Source organism: Mustelus asterias, unplaced genomic scaffold (genome assembly GCF_964213995.1).
Source record: "Mustelus asterias unplaced genomic scaffold, sMusAst1.hap1.1 HAP1_SCAFFOLD_972, whole genome shotgun sequence".
Lineage (NCBI taxonomy): Eukaryota > Metazoa > Chordata > Chondrichthyes > Carcharhiniformes > Triakidae > Mustelus > Mustelus asterias.
Genome location: NW_027590918.1, coordinates 121,677 through 144,611, shown reverse-complemented (window position 1 = coordinate 144,611; position 22,935 = coordinate 121,677). Strand labels below are relative to the sequence as shown.

Here is a 22,935-nt window from a genome sequence, read left to right as displayed (position 1 = left end):
ACAGTCAACATTCTGACAATGGGATACTGGCCAACATACAGACCCATGGAAATACATTTACCTCCAGAGGTAAGTGAAGTCAGATGGTGATCAGTCTGATCTACATTCATAATCGAAATTGGGGAGCGTATTTAATGCTGAGGAAGAGGGTGAGAAAACATCAGAGGATATTAATAAACTTGCAGAACAGGATTGTAAAGGGCAATGAATTTCAATATGGCTAAGTGTGAGTTGATACATTTTGGTAGGAGGAATAAAAAGCCCTCCCTTCCTCATTCCTCCCTTGCCCCATTCCTCCCTTGCCCCATTCCTCCCTTGCCCCATTCCTCCCTTGCCCCATTCCTCCCTTGCCCCATTCCTCCCTTGCCCCATTCCTCCCTTGCCCCATTCCTCCCTTGCCCCATTCCTCCCTTGCCCCATTCCTCCCTTGCCCCATTCCTCCCTTGCCCCATTCCTCCCCTGCCCCATTCCTCCCTTGCCCCATTCCTCCCTTGCCCCATTCCTCCCCTGCCCCATTCCTCCCCTGCCCCATTCCTCCCCTGCCCCATTCCTCCCCTGCCCCATTCCTCCCCTGCCCCATTCCTCCCCTGCCCCATTCCTCCCCTGCCCCATTCCTCCCCTGCCCCATTCCTCCCCTGCCCCATTCCTCCCCTGCCCCACTCCTCCCCTGCCCCACTCCTCCCCTGCCCCACTCCTCCCCTGCCCCACTCCTCCCTTGCCCCACTCCTCCCTTGCCCCACTCCTCCCTTGCCCCACTCCTCCCTTGCCCCACTCCTCCCTTGCCCCACTCCTCCCTTGCCCCACTCCTCCCTTGCCCCACTCCTCCCTTGCCCCACTCCTCCCTTGCCCCACTCCTCCCTTGCCCCACTCCTCCCTTGCCCCACTCCTCCCCTGCCCCACTCCTCCCCTGCCCCACTCCTCCCCTGCCCCACTCCTCCCCTGCCCCACTCCTCCCCTGCCCCACTCCTCCCCTGCCCCACTCCTCCCCTGCCCCACTCCTCCCCTGCCCCACTCCTCCCCTGCCCCACTCCTCCCCTGCCCCACTCCTCCCCTGCCCCACTCCTCCCCTGCCCCACTCCTCCCCTGCCCCACTCCTCCCCTGCCCCACTCCTCCCCTGCCCCACTCCTCCCCTGCCCCACTCCTCCCCTGCCCCACTCCTCCCCTGCCCCACTCCTCCCCTGCCCCACTCCTCCCCTGCCCCACTCCTCCCCTGCCCCACTCCTCCCCTGCCCCACTCCTCCCCTGCCCCACTCCTCCCCTGCCCCACTCCTCCCCTGCCCCACTCCTCCCCTGCCCCACTCCTCCCCTGCCCCACTCCTCCCCTGCCCCACTCCTCCCCTGCCCCACTCCTCCCCTGCCCCACTCCTCCCCTGCCCCACTCCTCCCCTGCCCCACTCCTCCCCTGCCCCACTCCTCCCCTGCCCCACTCCTCCCCTGCCCCACTCCTCCCCTGCCCCACTCCTCCCCTGCCCCACTCCTCCCCTGCCCCACTCCTCCCCTGCCCCACTCCTCCCCTGCCCCACTCCTCCCCTGCCCCACTCCTCCCCTGCCCCACTCCTCCCCTGCCCCACTCCTCCCCTGCCCCACTCCTCCCCTGCCCCACTCCTCCCCTGCCCCACTCCTCCCCTGCCCCACTCCTCCCCTGCCCCACTCCTCCCCTGCCCCACTCCTCCCCTGCCCCACTCCTCCCCTGCCCCACTCCTCCCCTGCCCCACTCCTCCCCTGCCCCACTCCTCCCCTGCCCCACTCCTCCCCTGCCCCACTCCTCCCCTGCCCCACTCCTCCCCTGCCCCACTCCTCCCCTGCCCCACTCCTCCCCTGCCCCACTCCTCCCCTGCCCCACTCCTCCCCTGCCCCACTCCTCCCCTGCCCCACTCCTCCCCTGCCCCACTCCTCCCCTGCCCCACTCCTCCCCTGCCCCACTCCTCCCCTGCCCCACTCCTCCCCTGCCCCACTCCTCCCCTGCCCCACTCCTCCCCTGCCCCACTCCTCCCCTGCCCCACTCCTCCCCTGCCCCACTCCTCCCCTGCCCCACTCCTCCCCTGCCCCACTCCTCCCCTGCCCCACTCCTCCCCTGCCCCACTCCTCCCCTGCCCCACTCCTCCCCTGCCCCACTCCTCCCCTGCCCCACTCCTCCCCTGCCCCACTCCTCCCCTGCCCCACTCCTCCCCTGCCCCACTCCTCCCCTGCCCCACTCCTCCCCTGCCCCACTCCTCCCCTGCCCCACTCCTCCCCTGCCCCACTCCTCCCCTGCCCCACTCCTCCCCTGCCCCACTCCTCCCCTGCCCCACTCCTCCCCTGCCCCACTCCTCCCCTGCCCCACTCCTCCCCTGCCCCACTCCTCCCCTGCCCCACTCCTCCCCTGCCCCACTCCTCCCCTGCCCCACTCCTCCCCTGCCCCACTCCTCCCCTGCCCCACTCCTCCCCTGCCCCACTCCTCCCCTGCCCCACTCCTCCCCTGCCCCACTCCTCCCCTGCCCCACTCCTCCCCTGCCCCACTCCTCCCCTGCCCCACTCCTCCCCTGCCCCACTCCTCCCCTGCCCCACTCCTCCCCTGCCCCACTCCTCCCCTGCCCCACTCCTCCCCTGCCCCACTCCTCCCCTGCCCCACTCCTCCCCTGCCCCACTCCTCCCCTGCCCCACTCCTCCCCTGCCCCACTCCTCCCCTGCCCCACTCCTCCCCTGCCCCACTCCTCCCCTGCCCCACTCCTCCCCTGCCCCACTCCTCCCCTGCCCCACTCCTCCCCTGCCCCACTCCTCCCCTGCCCCACTCCTCCCCTGCCCCACTCCTCCCCTGCCCCACTCCTCCCCTGCCCCACTCCTCCCCTGCCCCACTCCTCCCCTGCCCCACTCCTCCCCTGCCCCACTCCTCCCCTGCCCCACTCCTCCCCTGCCCCACTCCTCCCCTGCCCCACTCCTCCCCTGCCCCACTCCTCCCCTGCCCCACTCCTCCCCTGCCCCACTCCTCCCCTGCCCCACTCCTCCCCTGCCCCACTCCTCCCCTGCCCCACTCCTCCCCTGCCCCACTCCTCCCCTGCCCCACTCCTCCCCTGCCCCACTCCTCCCCTGCCCCACTCCTCCCCTGCCCCACTCCTCCCCTGCCCCACTCCTCCCCTGCCCCACTCCTCCCCTGCCCCACTCCTCCCCTGCCCCACTCCTCCCCTGCCCCACTCCTCCCCTGCCCCACTCCTCCCCTGCCCCACTCCTCCCCTGCCCCACTCCTCCCCTGCCCCACTCCTCCCCTGCCCCACTCCTCCCCTGCCCCACTCCTCCCCTGCCCCACTCCTCCCCTGCCCCACTCCTCCCCTGCCCCACTCCTCCCCTGCCCCACTCCTCCCCTGCCCCACTCCTCCCCTGCCCCACTCCTCCCCTGCCCCACTCCTCCCCTGCCCCACTCCTCCCCTGCCCCACTCCTCCCCTGCCCCACTCCTCCCCTGCCCCACTCCTCCCCTGCCCCACTCCTCCCCTGCCCCACTCCTCCCCTGCCCCACTCCTCCCCTGCCCCACTCCTCCCCTGCCCCACTCCTCCCCTGCCCCACTCCTCCCCTGCCCCACTCCTCCCCTGCCCCACTCCTCCCCTGCCCCACTCCTCCCCTGCCCCACTCCTCCCCTGCCCCACTCCTCCCCTGCCCCACTCCTCCCCTGCCCCACTCCTCCCCTGCCCCACTCCTCCCCTGCCCCACTCCTCCCCTGCCCCACTCCTCCCCTGCCCCACTCCTCCCTTTCCCCATTCCTTGTCATTTCTTTACTTATCCTTTCTTTTCCTTTCCTGCTGGGATCCAGAAGCCACCTCTGCATCAGCTCATTGGCTGCTGAATCCCTCAGCCATGCATCCGTCAGCGTTACACATGGAGAACCAGTGCTAGCTGGTTCTGGTTTTCCCACTCTCCATCAACCTGAACTCCTAAAGTCCCTGCTAACTGTAAAATCCCATTGGCTGTTGGAAACCTTTTAGTTATGCTAATAATTAACCCGCCTGCCATTTTCCAGTGGGGAGCTGTCATCCCAGAGGTTGGAAGGCGCCAGCCGGTGCTATGAATTTCCAGTCCTCTTGGCCTCATTCCTGCCTCTCGTGAGCTTTCAAAATCCAGCCCATTGTTTTCCTAAAGAGCCCTGACCTATTGGAGATTAAATTTAAAAAATGACATCCATTGTCAATCTTTCTGCTGGTTTATGTTTGGAAAAAATACTCAATTTTTATACCGGATCTCTTGATTTTTCAGAGTTTATCTCTTGATGTTTGACGCGATGGGGTTGACACGAGTGTATTCTATTAGCCCTCTCTTTCCAGCCAATAAACACAGTGATCATAAAGAGAGTAAAAATCTTTCCTTGCTGGAGTTGTTTTATGCTTCTGGGGAGACTCGAGAAGCTCTGCTCCTCTGAGGAAAAGGTTAAGGGAAGACTTATTGGAGTATGTTCAAAATAATGAGGGGTTTTCACAGGGTAAATAAGGAACAATTGTTTCCATTGGCCGGAAGGTTGGTAATGAGGGGACACAGATTTAAGATAATTGACAAACAGAGAGCATTTAATGCAGCGAGTGTTTGTGATCTGGAATGCACTGTCTGAAAGGGAGGTGGAAGCAGATTCAATAATAACTTACAGAGACTTGAATAAATACTTAAAGCCAAAAATGTGCAGAGCGATGAGAATAGAAACCCTACAGTGCAGAAGGAGGCCATTCGGCCCATCGAGTCTGCACCGACCACAATCCCACCCAGGCCCTACCCCCACATATTTTACCCGCTAATCCCTCTAACCTACGCATCCCAGGACTCTAAGGGGCAATTTTTTTTTTAACCTGGCCAATTAACCTAACCCGCACATCTTTGGACTGTGGGAGGAAACCGGAGCACCCGGAGGAAACCCACGCAGACACGAGGAGAATGTGCGAACTCCACACAGACAGTGACCCGAGCCGGGAATCAAACCCGGGACCCTGGAGCTGTGAAGCAGCAGTGCTAACCACTGTGCTACCGTGCCGAATGGGGTAGATCTCGGTCAAACAGACCTGAATGACACTTGCTGCGCAAATGAATGTGACATCTAGACTTCATTACACTTGTAATATTTAAATATATATGTTTTTAGATGATAAAATTGCAGGAGGTATTTAAGACATTTTACCTCGGAAAACACAGTGGCAGAAAACTACAGTGGCAGCCAACATTAGGACATTCTGTTTTGAAAGCAGAATTCAATGAGGTGAGACTTTAGCAGGAATTTTTTTTCAATATATTTCGTTGTTGTGTACATCTGGTGAAAATAATGGTGACTGTGGAATAGGGGAATGTGAGTTATCTAACACAATGAAAATTAAATTGCTTGGCAGAGCAATATAATTAACTTGTTTTAAAAATAACTTGCTTTCTTTCCTTTAACAGGCAAAATTAAAAGCAGCATATGTTTGTTTATATAGTTTGTGATGATGAGGAACGCAGTGACACCTCCCTCTCCCCTCCTATTTGGCCTCTTTTTAGGCCCCTCCTATTTGGTTGTAGCAGAAGTTTTCAATTTTAAAAGGATGCTGCACTGCCAATTAAGTATGCACCTGACTGTGTGCAGCGTGTAAACCAAGGAGATATTATTCAGTTAAACTTGTAAGGAGTTGGTTTTATTGTGCTAAAACCCACCGAGGTAAAATATTAAAAATGTATAAATATATCCTACTTCCCACTAACATGCTATTTAAAAAGTATTCTGATCAATTTTGTCTTTTAAAAAGCATTTAGACAGTTCCGTGGGTAAGATGGGTATAGAGGGATATGGGCCAAATGCGGGCAATTGGAATTAGCTTAGGGGTTTTAAAAAAAAAGGGCGGCATAGACAAGTTGGGCCGAAGGGCCTGTTTCCATGCTGTAAACTTCTGTGACTCTATGACTCTCAATCTTTCTTGGGTCCAGGGGATGGTTTCATTTCTGTACATTGAATGCTATCTGCCAAAGATTTTGCCAGTTCACCCATCGACCAATGTCCATTTACAACTATCTGCTCTCTTTCCTGTTCACTCTACAATTTATTGTGTCACGTAATGTGGTGAGCAAACTGAGATAGATGACTCCCTATTCCTTTGTCCAAATTATTTATAGAGTGTAGTAACCTGATACTGAAAAGCTGAAGCTTCAGTACAAATACCTGCCAGACACCACCAGCTATATGTTAGCAACTTGTGTCTTACTTTCTGTTCAATTCCCTACCCAAGCTAGTAGGTTATCTCCTATCCCATGCACTCTCTCATTTTTGTTGTTATTATGTGAATCCTTATTAAATGCCTTCTGAAACTCTTCATAAATAATATCCATTCACTCTCCCTTATCCACACATTAGTGACCTGCTTAAAAAATGTAACTATGTTTATTAGTCATAGAGTCCCTACAGTGCAGAAAGAGGCTATTCGGCCCATCGAGCCTGCACCAACAACAATCTCACCCAGGCCCTATCCCCATCGCCCCATGTATTTACCCTGCTAATCTCCCTGACACCAAGCGGCAATTTACCGTGGCCAATCCACCTAACCTGCACATCTTTGGACTGTGGGAGGAAGCCGGAGCACTCGGAGGAAACCCACGCAGACACGGGGAGAATGTGCAAACTCCACACAGACAGTCACCCAAGGCCAGAATTGAACCCAGGTCCCTGGTGCTGAGAGGCAGCAGTGCTAACCACTGTGCCACCCTTATACACATCTTATTCTTACAAATTTCTGCTGGCTCTCTCTGATTAGTTTATATTGTTCAATTGCTCAGTCACTCTAACCCCAGTTACAGATTCTAATAATTTTCCCACAATAGGCCTATAATTTTCTTATGCTTTTGTCTAACCTTCCTAAATAATGGAGTATTATTTGCAGTTTTCCAGTCTAGCTTACCATTTACAAGTTGATCATGTAACCATTAAAATTAATGGTGTGCAGGATATAGATCAGTTGGAGACTTGGGCGGAGAGATGGCAGATGGAGTTTAATCCGGACAAATGTGAGGTAATGCATTTTGGCAATACAGATAGGAAATATATAGTAAATGGCAGAACCCTTAGGAGTATTGATAGGCAAAGGGATCTGGGTGTACAGGTACACAGGTCACTGAAAGTGGCAGTGCAGGTGGAGAAGGTAATCAAGAAGGCATACGGCATGCTTGCCTTCATCGGCCGGGGTATTGAGTTTAAATATTGGCAAGTCATGTTGACGCTTTATAGAACCTTAGTGAGGCCGCACTTGGAATATAGTGTTCAATTCTGGTCGACACACTACCAGAAGGATGTGGAGGCTTTGGAGAGGGTACAGAAAAGATTTACCAGGATATTGCCTGGTATGGAGGGCATTAGCTATGAGGAGAGGTTGGAGAAACTTGGTTTGTTCTCACTCGAGCAACAGGGGTTGAGGGGAGACCTGATAGAAGTCTACAAGATAATGAGAGGCATGGACAGAGTGGATAGTGGATAGTCAGAAGCTTTTTCCCAGGGTGGAAGAGTCAATTACTAGGGGGCACAGGTTTAAGGTGCGAGGGGCAAGGTTTAAAAGAGATGTACGAGGCAAATCTTTTACACAGAGAGTGGTGGGTGCCTGGAACTCGTTGCCGGGGGAGGTAGTGGAAGCGGATACGGTAGTGACTTTTCAGGGGCGCCTTGACAAGTACATGAATGAGATGGGAATAGAGGGATATGGTCCCCGGAAGCATAGGGGGTTTTAGTTAAGTCGGGCAGCATGGTTGGTGCAGGCTTGGAGGTTGCGAAGGGCCTGTTCCTGTAATTTTCTTTGTTCAAGCGCAAATCCATTCTTTACACCTCCCTCCCTATTCCAATCCCCTTCCTGGAACTTTATCCCACTAAACGGAGAGGAAGTTAGATGAGTAAATGGGAGAGAGTGGTAGGAGGAGGACTTAAATTGGGCGACATAACCACTTTTTACTCAAACTCCCCTCATGAAAAGGCCCATGGCTGAAGTGCTAATTTCTCTGTTCTCTTCCAAATTGGTGTAACACCTAGTGAACATTTGCTGTGCTTTCTGTTTTATGACATACTTCCAGCATAATTTCCTTTTGTGTTCATACAGACCTCCATGTAGAGTTCATTCTCATGAAACCGAGATCAACATTACATTTATTGATGAATGATCAACTCTTCCATTCAGAGTTGCATCATTCAACTAATCTGATAATTAAGAATCTTTACAAGAAATTACCACTTTCTGCATTGTGTTGCACAATTCAGCTGGTTGAATGATAAATTTTTAGACAGTGTTAGTAAAGTAAATATTGGGCAATATATTGGACTCCCCAGCACCAGATTTGGGGGTTACCCCAAAGATGCACTGGGGAATCCCTTTTGTAAGTTCTCACGCAAAAGTTTAGCTGGCGATTGTCCAGGAGAGTTAATTGGGGCGGCACGGTAGCACAGTGGTTAGCACTGCTGCTTCACAGCTCCAGGGTCCCGGGTTCGATTCCCGGCTCGGGTCACTGTCTGTGTGGAGTTCGCACATTCTCCTCGTGTCTGCGTGGGTTTCCTCCGGGTGCTCCGGTTTCCTCCCACAGTCCAAAGATGTGCGGGTTAGGTTAATTGGCCAGGTTAAAAAAAAAATTGCCCCTTAGAGTCCTGGGATGCGTAGGTTAGAGGGATTAGTGGGTAAAATATGTGGGGGTAGGGCCTGGGTGGGATTGTGGTCGGTGCAGACTCGATGGGCCGAATGGTCTCCTTCTGCACTGTAGGGTTTCTATGATTTCTATTCTATGATGTCCTCTGGACAATTGCACCGGGCTGGGAACCATCCAACAATTACAAGCTTAGGATGGTTCTGCCAGTTTTGCCCATGTTAGGGGCCAGATCAGAAACTCCAAGGTATTATGAAGTCAGCCTAGACCCTAACATTAGGGTGACCATAAGGTATTTCACTCCAGGTATGATTCAATTAACCCACTAGGAAGCTTTCATTAAAACAAACTATTTAAGAACACAGAATATAACAAAAGGAATTAGCAAAACGTTTACCAATTAAAATACTTAAACATAAAAAAAATTCTTAACAGCTATTCATATCAATAGTTCCAATGTAAGCAACATCCTCATAGACATAAATCCTACTTCAGAAACAATTAGCACCGCAAACCGATATGTTTATGTGGATACTAGATTTCCAGCCTTTTAACCTCCCTGGACCAAGACAGAAAGCCTTCTGACTTCTACACAGCAGTTTCCAGAGAAGGATATATCCTCAAACAACAGAACTTCAGAAACCCTAGTTTCTGGAAGATCCCAGTCTCCACACTTAAGAGAATGAGCTATTTCTTTCTACAGCTCCCAAAAAAGCAATTGAGCTATGTTTCTGTCTGTGGGCCTAGTCCGTCCAGTCATAATACTGTCATTCAAACCCTACACTGCAAAACTCGAGGGGAAAACACTAAAATCACAGAACAGCAGTAATCCAGCATAAAATAAACACTAGCAATTAGCACCAATTAGGCTGCTGCTGTAACGACAGGGTTGCCTGGTGCAGACAAAACAGCACTGATAATAAAACAAACTGCTAAAACAGATCCTGCGCAAGAAACATAACTTAAATATATTTCTCAAAGGCACAACATTGTCACACCCTGATAGTTACTCTGAAAGAGTTAGAAGGAAAAAAAGCACTCTGACTTAAAAGTAACTATTTTAAATACCCAGACTGAACCCCCACCACCCTCCCCCCAACCTGAATGATATAACCCTCCTCACTTCCCTGCCCACTACCCACTCCCCCACTGAAAAATGTCTAGTCCCCTGTTGACGTAGAAGCACCAACATCCAGTTTACTTTAGAAACTTTCTCCGCTTTCTTCGCTTCTTTAGTCTGACCCGGCAGGGAATCAGGAAGGTCCGTGAGTCTGATCCGGCCTGAGTCAGGAAGGTCCGTGAGTCTGACCCGGGCTGAGTCGGGGAGATCCGTGAGTCTGACCCGGCCTGAGCTAGAGAGGTTGGTCTGACCCTGAGTCATTAAAGTCAAGAAAGACGGGCACTTTCCATTTTGATCGCAGGTGAGCCACTGCAGAGTGACAGTTCACCGCTGATGCCACTTTGAGGACGTTGGGGGCCAGTATGTACATTTATTCATGTATACTATATATTACATTAATGTATATCATATATGTTACAATATATTATAGTATGTTTCATATATGGTATATTAACAAATAAGCACTTGTATTCTATTGTTGTTTGCTCACTGTTGTTTTTATTGGAGCAACAGTGAGATTGTTCCTCTAACATATCAATATGTGCCTCAGTTATTTTTTTAAAAACCTTGCAGCCCAAAGTTATGTTGCTCCCATTAGTATTAGTATATAGTGATCTCATTAGTATTTCTTCAATATGCATTCTAGGATAAAAAGGAGCTGCAAGTTTCACTCTTCCAGACCTTGGTGTTGCTAATGTTCAACGAGGGCAATGAATTCTGTATGGAGGAAATCAAGGCTGCAACTGGCATAGGTATGGAAATCATTCAGAAGTTTGAGTTGACAGTTTGATCTTTGCTGTACAGACGCACTGGAAATTGTTCCCTGTGTAAAGTCAGCAATCCAAATTTCAAACACTGGTAGTGTTGAGATATAAGTGGCTGCTTGATCTGTTACTGATAGCAGTTGAGTAGCTCCTCCGTGTAAGAGGGTACCTTAAGTAGCTAGTCTCAACACAACCAAAATAATTAAGCTACCTAATCAGATTTTTGCATTTCTCATTTTCTTTAGCTGTATTTTTTCAACAAAGCAGATCCCAAATGCTGTGTACTTCAGATTTTACAATAAGATGGCTTGCCTGTTATGTCCCCTCTACTTTCCAATTGAATGGAAGCGGGATAGCAAAGCAAAAAGAAATTATAAGAAGTTTAGCTACCTAGTGCAAAGTTGTCAAAATCTGCTATCATGACCATTCTCAAAGCTGTGCCAGTCAGCAATAATTCCCCGCTCTGGTGGTGGAAGCAGAATCTCTTGTACTCACATTAATTTTCCAGGCAGTGGAAGCTTGGGGACAGAGTAAGCTTTCAGGGGTATGCTTGGTCCTCCGTTGGATAGCCGGTTCATAGGCCAGGACACTATTGATGATTGAAGTGTCAGCCTTTCCTATTCATGTTCCCTGGAAGGATTGATCCATCATGCAACCAACCCATCTGTTTCATCAAAGACCTCCCCTGTATTATAATGTTGGGATAACTTCCACAATATTCAACTCCATTCGCCATTCTTATAATGAGGCACCCAGGCCAACCTAGCAAGAGTTGGACAGCATCCAGACTTGAGCTGTGGACAGGTGGCACATGCCTGCACAAGTGAGGTCTGTTTATTTTCCTTTACCTTCTGTGGCACCACCATCGCCCTACCATAACATCTCTGTGGTCTTGAAAGTTTAACTAGATGAGCCATGTCAACACCATGGCAGACTACAGGTGCCAGGATGATATGACTCAATTCCTGATCCTCAAATCCTGCATGTGTGAGCTCACGATATCCTCAACATCATTCAGGAGAAAGGAATGAGCCTGACCTGTGTTGCTGTCATTGAGTTCAAAGCCGTCGCTCGCTACCACTGCAATTTGTAGAATCCGTATGATGAATTCCTTTCAACAGTGCGTTCTGCCCCGTGATCACTACAAGAGCAGTAATGTCATAGGAGCACTATACCTCCCCAATTCCCCTCCAAGTCTTAATTGTGCTCAGATTTGCACATTTTTTGTTGTATTATTCAATTTTGGAATTTATTTTCTAAAAAAAAGCTGCAAGAGCAAAAGGACTGAAATGGAACAGGGATCCAACCCAGCAGCATCTACTGGGGCTATGAAGGGAGAGAAAATTAATACAACCAGACATACAGCACTCTTGTCTCAAGTGCAGAGCATTAAAAAGAAATGTCACTGTGTGCCTCCTAGTCAGCCTCAGATAACTCCACATTAATGTGCTAGTTGGCCAAACAAAAGGTCCGCCAATACTTAGTATGATATAGCCAGTTGGACGCCAGCAATACTTACATTGGCAAAATAAGACCAGTGACATCCCACAGGGATCTGTGTTGGGGCCTCAACAATTCACTGCTCATTAACAACTTTGATCTTGGAAAGGAACTACATAGTCAACTTTGCCAATTAATAATTCAATTAAATTAAGGCCTTATAAATAAATAAAATTAGGTCTTGTAAGCCTAAAAGTACAAATATATTAATAGGTTAAGTAAATGATCAAAACTGTGGCAAAGTGATTTCAGTTTAGGTAAATGTGAGATAATGCATTTTGGATCTAAGGAAAGGATAGAACAGAATACTTTGCAAATGCTGAAAAACTAAACACAGCAAGCCCATAGAGACTTAGGGGTTGATGTACTTAGATCATTAAATTGTCATGGAAAGCTCCAAAAAAATCATAAAAACTTTAATCTAGAAAACTAAATTACAAGGGGGTCGAAGTCCTGCTACATTTATACAGAGCTCTGGTTAGATCACGTCTCAAGTATTGTGTTCAGATCTGAACACCATACCTTTGGGAGAACGTATTGGCCTTAGCAGGAGTGCAACTTGGATTTACTTGGATGATATCTGGACTTAAATTATGAGGAAAATTACACAAATTGGGTAAAAGCAAATTACTGCGGATGCTGGAATCTGAAACCAAAAGAGAAAATGCTGGAAAATCTCTTTGACAAAGTCGTCTGGACTTGATATATCAGCTCTTTTCTCTCCTTACAGATGCTGCCAGACCTGCTGAGATTTTCCAGCATTTTCTCTTTTGATTACACAAATTGGGATTGTATTCCCTAGAATTGAGAAGGTTGCAGGTTGACTTGGAAAATTGGGCGGAGAGGTGGCAGATGGAATTTAATCCGGATAAATGTGAAGTGATGCATTTTGGAAGAAATAATGTAGGGAGGAGTTATACAATAAATGGCAGAGTCATCAAGAGTATAGAAACACAGAGGGACCTAGGTGTGCAAGTCCACAAATCCTTGAAGGTGGTAACACAGTTGGTGAAGAAGGCATATGGTATGCTTGCCTTTATAGGACGGGGTATAGAGTATAAAAGCTGGAGTCTGATGATGCAGCTGGTTAGGCCACATTTGGAGTACTTCGTCCAGTTCTGGTCGCCGCACTACCAGAAGGACGTGGAGGCGTTAGAGAGAGTGCAGAGAAGGTTTACCAAGATGTTGCCTGGTATAGAGGGTCTTAGCTATGAGGAAAGATTGGGTAAACTGGGGTTGTTCTCCCTGGAAAGATGGAGAATGAGGGGAGATCTAATAGAGGTGAAGATTATGAAAGGTATAGATAGGGTGAATGGTGGGAAGCTTTTTCCCAGATCAGAAGTGACGATCACGAGGGGTCACAGGCTCAAGGTGAGAGGGGCGAAGTATAACTCAGATATTAGAGGGATGTTTTTTACACAGAGGGTGGTGGGGGCCTGGAATGTGCTGCCAAGTAGGGTGGTGGAGGCAGACACGCTGACATAGTTTAAGACTTACCTGGATAGTCACATGAGCAGCCTGGGAATGGAGGGATACAAACGATTGGTCCCTTTGGACCAAGGAGCGGCACAGGCTTGGAGGGCCGAAGGGCCTGTTTCCTGTGCTGTACTGTTCTTTGTTCTTTGACTTATTAAATTTTAAAGTTATGGAGGACAGTGCTACCCAGGACATGGTAATAGATGGGGAAACCGTGTCCCTAGAAGGGCTCAAAATTATTAAGCAAAAAGTGGTGAATAGACTGTTGGCACTTAAAGATGGGAGTGAGAATGGGAATTGCAGGGGTGCTGACCATAATCTTTCAGTCTTCTGTAGACTCGGGGGAGGTGTCAGAGGACTGGAGAATTGCAAATGTTACACTCGAGTTCAAAAAAAATTGTAAGGATAGCCCCAACAATTGCAGCCAGCCCAATCAGTTTAACATCAATGGTGGAGAAGTTTCTAGAAACAATTTTTCAGGATAGATTTAGTAGTCACATGGAAAAACATTGGTTGATCAAGAAGGGTCAGCATGCATTTCTAAAATGGAAATTGTGTTTAACTAATTTGCTGGAGTATTTTTGAGGAGGTAACAGAACGGGTTGATGAGGATAATACTGTTGATGTGATGTACATGGACTTTCAAAAGGCATTCATTCACACAACAGATTGTAAGAAAAGTTATAGCACACGGAATAAAAGGGACAGCAGCAACATGTATTTAACATTGGCTGTATAATAGGAAGCGGAGACTCACGCTCAATGGATATGTAAGTCACTGATGCATAACATCATATTCGAGGCTATGTGAGAGAACAGGCTGGAACCTTCATCCCCACCACTCATGATGCCACACACGCAAACCAGCTACCTCATGCAGAGCAGGAGCTGTCATAAATGTAGTTTTATAAGCAAGATTTATATTATTGTTGGATTTTGTTTAATTAATAAAGATGATTATTGTGATAATTTTTGTCTTGCATTTTGACGGACCACACCACCAATGGCAAACCCCTGCCGTAGGTGTACCGGTGGTGGCGGGTGCATAAAACAAGAAACCTCGTTTACGGGGCTGAACCACTATTCCACTATCGGCCAATGGCGGGCCGCCTCTGCCATCCCGAAACATGCCATAGGGGAACACAGCAAATCCCACTCAGGGTAGCAGAAGTTTATTGTTGATGGATAAATTGTTAATTTTAATTCTGATATATCTTGAGTTGTTAAAGAATATGCAGCAGCAACTACATGGAGGTAGATCACAGAACAGCCATGAGCTCATTGAATGGCAAAATTGACTTGAGGGACAAAATGTCCAACTCCTGTTCTTACATTGCGCCTTTTCTTCCTTTTTGCTTATATAATAATACATGTTGCAAACATATGGTAACTTTCCAATGAAACTGCTATATGTACTATGATTGAATTTAACAAGTGCCTTTCCAAGGCATGCACTTCTTTGGTTTATTTCTATTTTGACCTCTCCTTTAGAGGATGGTGAATTAAGAAGGACTTTGCAGTCTTTAGCCTGTGGGAAAGCTCGTGTGTTGAACAAAATTCCAAAAGGCAAAGATGTGGAAAATGGAGACAAGATAATCTTTAATGCTGACTTTAAGCACAAATTGTTCAGAATAAAGATTAACCAAATCCAAATGAAGGAAACGGTATGTAATCCTCTAAAGACATGACATTTTATCCAAAATCCATTGTGTGTCAGGAGAATGTGTATTATCATTGTTACTGGCCATCTTCATACAAATGAATGTTAAAATACAGCATTTTGGGGGAGATGCCATTCATATTTTCTTGTCCCTTTTCAGGTTGAGGAGCAAACTAGCACGACCGAGCGGGTATTCCAGGACAGACAGTACCAAATAGATGCTGCTATAGTTCGAATCATGAAAATGAGAAAGACACTCGGCCATAACCTCCTTGTTTCAGAACTCTATAACCAGTTAAAATTTCCAGTGAAGGTAAAGAGAGTTTTTTAAAAAATATAGTTTATAACTTGGGAGAGTTGCCAATGAATTGGTTATGTGTCTGTTTTGACCCCTGAAATTCCCCAGCTGCTGCCTGTATGCCAGCTCTCCATGCAGTCAGGAACTCTCTTCCATTCTCTCAAAAAACCTGAAGCTAGATCAACCAGAAGTTTCAAACTGAGATTGATTTTTGTTAGCAAAGGGTATTATGAAACTACAGTAGATAAATGAAAGCCAAGATACAGATCATAGAATTCCTCCAGTGCAGAAGGAGGCCATTTGGCCCATCGAGTCTACACCGACCATAATCCAATCCAGGCCCTATTCCCATAACTCCACATATTTACCCTGCTAATCCCCTGACACTAGGGTCAATTTAGCATGGCCAATCAACCTAACCCGCACATCTTTGGACTGGGGGAGGAAACTGGAGCACCGGAGGAAACCCACGCAGACACAGGGAGAATGTGCAAACTCCACGCAGACAGTGACCCAAGGCCGGAATTGAACACGGGTCCCTGGCGCTGTGAGGCAGCAGTGCTAACCACTGTGCCACCATGCTGCCTTCATCAATTGAAAGATAAAGCAGGCTGAAGGAGCTGTATATTCATCTCCTGTTCCTATATGCTCCAACTTGTATGGGACTCTGGTCCTGCTAGATGGTTTGATTGTGATGAACATGGCTTTTCTCAGCTGCTTTCACACATTGGCATCTGGCTAAAATCGCTGGGAATGAAATAAGGGGAAAATTCGCATTTTTCCTTTCCTATTCTCCCGATTCCAACTGCAGTCTGTAACTTGATTTTGTGTCTCTGTGCCCTGTTTGAGAGCAGATATCCACTCCATCTGACGAAGGAGCAGTGCTCCGAAAGCTAATGGCATTTGCTACCAAATAAACCTGTTTAACCTGGTGTTGTTAAAACTCTTACTGTGTTTACCCCAGTCCAACGCCGGCATCTCCACATCATTACAGGAACTCACCAAGGCTCCCCTGCCTATACCTTTCAAACCCCCAACATTTACTACCAGAAGGATAAGGGCAGCAGCAGACATATGGGAACCCCACTACCTGGAAGTTCCTCTCCAAGCCACACGCCTTCCTGACTTGGAAATATATCACCGTTCCTTCATTGTCACTGGGTCAAATCCTTAAACATTAGGATGTTTAATACGATAGCACTGTGGATGTACTTACACCACCACATGGACTGAAGCTGTTCACCACCACCTTCTTGAGATAGTCAGGATGGGCAATTAATGCTGGCTTTGCCAGTGATGCTCATATCCTAAGGACAAAATATCTTTTTAAAAAAAGATATCTGCATTCCCCTTAGTGCCCCTTCTATTCTATATCCTGTCTCTGAGGCACAGCTGTTGAACAACATTTCTCAGTCGGATATCCTATATGCGCTATTAGAAATTGCAATCAAGCTATGCATAACTTTAGGAATATTGATTCCCTGCCAGCTTAAATGGTCTTCCCCAACCAAACTGTTCAAGTCTGATGTACTCTGTTTTTGCCTAGAGAAGGCAGTAGATGAAAGGTTTGTCTTTTCCACCTTTATTTATGATTTACTTCAAGCACTTGTTTTTGTTAAAGCTAGAAACACATCTGGTTTAATGGGTAATGGTCTCTTGTGAAATGTTAGCTTGGCTATTGTACAAAGTTGCTTCAAGTCCTGATCCATAAACCAGCCATCATTCTTCTTGATTCCAATTAGTTTTAAAAGTTGCTTTGAGTGCAGAAGAAAAACTTACCGATGTTTAACTGAAGGAAAAGAGCACAGATCCCAGGAGACAAGGAAGAATGATTCGTTACCAGACACTGGAACAACCACTATGCTAATAAGATAGGAAAGAGATCCAAATTGGCTCATCATTTTTGACACTTGAGTTTTGAGCCTTAAGAAACTGGGATAGGTCACACGAGAGGTAGAGTCTGGGAGAAATTAATCGAGATTTTGAAGGGAAATGTGAATTGATATATATATATATATATATATCTCAGATTAGTACAAATTTTGTTTGGAATAGGAGGTGATAAACTGAGTCTGAAGCAAGGTAGCACAGGAAACATTGTCAGTGTTGATAAAGCAACAAGCTGGGTGGTCAGAACCTAGTTTGGAGCAGGAACAGGTCCCTGGTGGCTCTCCATAATTCAGAGGAAGTGAGACACAGAAGGCTGATAAAACCATAAGATATAGGAGCAGAATTAGGCCACTCTGTCTATTGAGTCTCCTCTGCCATTCAATTATGGCTAATATGTTCCTCAACCCCATTCTCCTGCCTTTTCCCATAACCTTTGATCCCATGCCAATCAAGAACCTATCTATCTCTGTCTTAAATACATTCAATGACCTGGCCTCCAGAGCCTTCTGTGGCAATGAATTCCATAGATTCACCACCCTCTGGCTGAAGAAATTTCCCCCTCATCTCCATTCTAAAGGATCGTCTTCTAACATTAAGGTGTGCCTTCGGATCCTAGTCTTTCCTACTAATGGAAACATCTTCCACATGTCCACTCTATCCAGGCGTGTGAAAAATTGAAGCACTATATTGTTGCAGTAAAGGGTGCTTTTCTGGGGCTGTTTTTAAGATGTTTTGATGGAAGAGATCAAGCTGTGCACTTGATTTAGCCATCAGGTGCTAGGACCAGAGTGAGCTGGAGGGTATCATTAAAAATGTCTAATTATTGCTTGCTTTTGTTTTTCCCCTTGTCCCTGCTTTATTTCAAATATTCAGCCAGGAGACTTGAAGAAAAGAATTGAATCTCTAATTGAACGGGACTATATGGAGAGAGACTCGGACAATGCCAACCAATACCACTATGTGGCATAAAATACAGACCAGGACTGTGTCAATGCTGGATCTCAACCCCCTCATGCCAGTAAAATGTCAAGAGCACTGATTCCGTCTGCATTCTTTTCAGATTCTCTTTGATTGTCTCACACACAATCCAGCCCTCGCCATCTTTCTGAAACAAATGAGATCCTTCTGGGAGCTTCGCTGTGGGGCATCCCTTTCAGGAGCGATGACCTTCCTTTCACACAGATTTTAACACAAGTCTTTGCTTTCCTGGGAATCACTTCACTAAAGAGTGTGGAAAGGGTGCAGATTTAAACACACTTGAAGCAGCAGTCCATCTATTTCTCGCACAAGTGGCTGATGACTTGTCTGTGTTCAGCTGGTTTCACATGAGGCTCATGCTGTCAACTTGTGTATTTTTAGTTTTGATTTATGATAAAAATCTGTCTGTACTTATTACTCCCGTCAGTATATAACTAGTGGTCACAGTTGGGGATCTTTCGAGAGTCCTATTAATATATGGAAAATGTACTAAGGTGGCCCTGAGTGTAAAATGCTGCACACTGGCTTTTCTAACTCTACTGCATTGATGAAGTGAAAAATTGTTCTTTTTAAATGCATCAAATTGCATTTACAACCACAGTAGCTAATGACATCACTAACTTTGAGCAATAGTTACCCTCCGCACATTGCAGGGTAACAGGTGGAATTTTGTGTGTCAAGCTTGTTTGATGTCAATCAAAAGATGTTTCTTCAACTTTGAAGTGCCGAAGACTAGAAGTTCAAACATATATTACATAAAAGAACCTTTCTATTAAATAGTATTAGTTGCTTTTACAGTAATAAAACCCAGTACTCTAAAGTCAGTCCTGCTCATGATATTTGCTTTTGGGAGATTAACAAGCCTCCTTCACACACCACCATCAATCCACAGGTGAGTAAACATTACAGTTTTTTCTGCAGTAATTTCTCTTTTTGGATGACTCATTGGAGTTACACTGTGATTTCACAGGATATCTTTGCAGGAATGTAAATATAAGAACAACAAGACTTTGTACAATATATATCTTATGTATTCTTTCACTCTGATAGAGAAGGTCAGCTGAAACTTGGGAGCTTTGTGATAGCTTGTTACATATTGTAAATATGTTACCTCGGTTCAGAATGTGCTAAAATTATTAGGGTCTTGTCTTACGATAACTGAACATAAAATGATTTTCTTCCATGGATTTTTTTTATTGGCATTGCATTTATACAACTTATAGCAAGTAAAGTTTTCACAACTTTATAGTGACAAATTAAAGCAAAAATAGGCTGTAATTTTTGTATTTTTAATCATCGCTATTAATTGATCTTTCAGCAGTTACCATTGGTAATCAACAGTTGAGCACTTGATGCTCACGCTGCTGATGAGGTAATGATGGTGACAGGGATGGAGGCAGTGGTGGAGGGCCAGGGAGATTTGGTATGATGGTGATCTTTCTCCCCATCCCAAAGTGGGAGGTAAGAGTTTGGGAAGATGAGAGGATGTACATGATCAAAGAGACAGGGAACTGGTCAGCGAGAGCTAGTGAATATGCAGCAGGCACCCAAGTAATAAGCTAGGCAGTTTCCAACAGAGGAGAGAGGGGTCAGGTGTGGACACAAGAACCGGTAAGGAACCTGGACAGAGAGTTGAGGCAGTGGGTGTCTGGAAAGAGAGTAGAAGTGGGCTCAACATTCTCAGCAATTATTCATTAAATCTGAGTTCTGCTTGTAACTGTTGGACAAACAAAAATCCAGTCAACCAATGTGGTTTTACGGATATCATCAGAGATCGGAATATTTTCAGTTTTTAAATTATTTGAAGAAGAGAATTCAGAAGATGTTTGGATATCTTTCAGATGGTTTATTTGATCTATGAACATGCTACATAATCCAGTATAAATTGTAAGTGAAGAATAAAACACCACTACCGATCCTAAATGGGCCTTTGCATTTACTGACCATGCAGGAGATACATGTCTGAAAGGGACAGCAGCTGCCACCTTATCTTTGAGCCACTGTGCCCGGGATTGGGGCTTACTACTGGCTGCATAGAGTCACTGGCTAACACTATTGGGTAGCAATAGTTGAGAGGGTTGGGATGTTTTCAACACAAGTCTGTCTTCTGCCATGTTGAGCAGTTCAAGAATGTTGGATGTTGGCAAATGTATCAGTATATTTCCCCAGATGGTGCTAATCAATCAACATCTGATAGGTCATTGAATCTTACATAAATTGACTTTGCTGTCAAACTGTTGGGCACAGCACCCAAGAGTATGTGTGGCTTTGTTCGGGTCAAAATACTTAACTATTCAGTTCCAATTTCTGTTTCAGTGGCTGTGTTTATTGGCCTTTGCTGCAGATGGATTCATTTCTGAAACTACGTCAGAGTGCTATGCCAAAACATTTTGAAAGTGTAACATGATTCTGCACATTATGGGGCCAGAACATGACTCCACTGGCCATTAATCAGATGGCTAATTAAAATCATGTCATATGACATGATATGGGGGGAAGGGGAAATCAGGATTTTGAATTTGATGATCAGCCAGGATCAAAATGAAGGGTGGAGCAGGCTCTAAGGGCCAAATGGCCTACTCCTGCTTCTATTTTCTATGGTCAGGCCGTGGCTTAAATCCGATTTAATTTCGGGGAACTGAGTGTTGCAATTGGTAAGCCTTTCACCATTTGATAGTAAATATCTGCTAGCTGTAAGAGTCCCATGTGAAATGTGACTTGGCAGTCTCCACCTAGTTCTAAGTAAAAATGGAGCTCATCATCCAGTACTAGTTGTCAGTCAGAAAGCACAGAGGGTGACTAATGGAAGAAGTGCATTGTTGAGGTTAGACTAAAGGCAACTTTATTTTGCATCGAGCCATCTGACAATGAGTGAGAAATGCTTCATGTCCAAGTGTATCTTATGATAAATACAAAAAGAAAACTTCTAAAAGAAAAAGTCTCAATTTAGATCCCTGTTTTCAAAATTTGACAGCAAAAGTTGATTGTTTCCACAAATCCAGTCCCCTGAGTATTTCTGTATTATAAGGTTTGCAATACTGCCAATCCAGAACAAGTTTCAGTGAACCATAGTCACCAATATTTGTAAAATTTCTACACCCTGCTCACAGTGGATATGCATACCTGCTGAGCTTCACTGGCTGAATCTGTGCAATTGGTGGCTTATTCATACATGGGCATCTGGTGAGGCCAGCATTTATTGCCCATCACTAATTGTCCTTAAGAAGCTGACGATGAGCTGCCTTCTCAAACACCCAGAATGCTGTCTGGAAAGGAGTTCCAGGATGATGTAGGAAAGGCAATATAATTCCAAGTCAGGATGCTAAGAGACTTGGGGGAGGGGGGGAACTTGCAACTGAGGTTTGGAAGGCACTGTCTGAAGTAGTTTGTTGAGTTGCTGCAGTGTACTTGCTAAGTAGTATACATTATACTCTGCATCTGCTAGGTAGTACACACCGTGCTCTGTATCTGCTAGATAGAACACACTGCACTTTGTATCTGTGCTGGCAGTAGAGGAAGTGAATGTTTGAGGTAACAATCAAAGATGTTCAGTTTTTTGAGTTGTTGGAGCTGCAGTCGAGACTATTCCAGCACACTGCCCACCCTCTACAAGGCTGATAATCAGAAGGTGAGTTCATTGCCACAGAATTCTCAGTTTCTGTCCTTGTAGTCACAGTATTTATATGACTGGTCACGTGAAGGATGTTGATGTTCAGGGATTTTATGATGGTAATGCCATTGAATGTCAAGGAGAGATGGTTAGATGCTCTCTTGTTGGGAAGGGTCAATGCCTGCAATCATTAGTTGTGGATGACCTCAGTCAGTTCAAGCTGTGGGGTTCAGCTGTTTTGCAAAACCCTGGAGAAGCAACACAAATGGGGATTCCAAAAGCCAAATAACAGATGGTTGGCCAATGTGGTTCCAACGTAAACACAAACAAACTAAAATTATGCATTTCACTAAACACAGACTTGGTACCCACTTTCTAATTGAGTGATATACAAATATTCTGTCTGTCCGGGGTTTGTGTGAAATCCCTACCACACTCGACAAGATTTCTCTCCACGATTCATTATTGACGTCCTGGGACAACTAAAAGCTTTGCTGAATTCTTCAAAGTTACTCATTGACCCAATTACCCTGAAAGTTAAAAAAAATGAATTAATCTTGCAGACACCAATATTAACATGGATTCAAGTTTAATGGATAGAACAATATTGTGACATGGAAGATCAAAGCAAGAGAACTGGGCGAAACAGCAGTGTCTCACCTCAGGCATCAACTTTATCCCAACCAGATGACACTTATGTAGCTGCTGACTGAAATGGTGCCATGTGAAATGAGCACACAAAAGTCTCAACCAAAATGACCAGGAGTAGCAGCATAAAACTTCCTTTAAATCTCCACTAATTGGCAATCTCACTCGCTCAGACAATTTGAAGGATGGTTTAAGAGAAATTGGATGAAAAATGTCAGATAGGTGAAATATGGAGTAATCTGAGAATGAAGCAGTGCAGTATCTCAGTAATTATGGCACAAAGTACATGAAATACAGTGCCATTCTCTAGCATTACACCTCACCACAACAACATGCATTTATAGTTTTCAACTTAGCAAAACGTTAAAACATCAGACTGAGGTTTATACACTAAAGGAGCTA

General features: G+C 46.5%; 2 protein-coding genes across 2 annotated transcripts in view; one reads left to right on the top strand and one right to left on the bottom strand.

Moving 5' to 3' along the window:
* Positions 1 to 6: 6 nt before the first annotated feature.
* LOC144487679 (cullin-4A-like) lies at positions 7 to 19,460 on the top strand. Its single transcript, XM_078205761.1, has 6 exons — positions 7 to 69; positions 5,096 to 5,209; positions 10,356 to 10,461; positions 14,941 to 15,113; positions 15,270 to 15,422; positions 18,171 to 19,460. The coding sequence occupies exons 1-6, from the start codon at positions 19 to 21 to the stop codon at positions 18,264 to 18,266; spliced, it is 693 nt and encodes a 230-aa protein (XP_078061887.1). The 5' UTR covers positions 7 to 18; the 3' UTR covers positions 18,267 to 19,460.
* phex (phosphate regulating endopeptidase homolog, X-linked) overlaps positions 19,456 to 22,935 on the bottom strand; it is a 94,744-nt gene continuing 91,264 nt past the window's right edge. Inside the window, exon 17 of the mRNA XM_078205760.1 lies at positions 19,456 to 22,415. Coding sequence (XP_078061886.1) covers positions 22,313 to 22,415 — 103 coding nt within the window. The 3' untranslated portion in view covers positions 19,456 to 22,312. The remainder of the gene's footprint in view (positions 22,416 to 22,935) is intronic.

Coding starts and splice junctions, on each gene's coding strand:
- LOC144487679 (XM_078205761.1), top strand. CDS start 19: ATGGGATACTGGCCAACATACAGACCCATGGAAATACATTTACCTCCA. Junction 70..5,095: donor AAATACATTTACCTCCAGAG/GTAAGTGAAGTC, acceptor ATATGTTTTTAG/ATGATAAAATTGCAGGAGGT. Junction 15,114..15,269: donor AAATCCAAATGAAGGAAACG/GTATGTAATCCT, acceptor GTCCCTTTTCAG/GTTGAGGAGCAAACTAGCAC.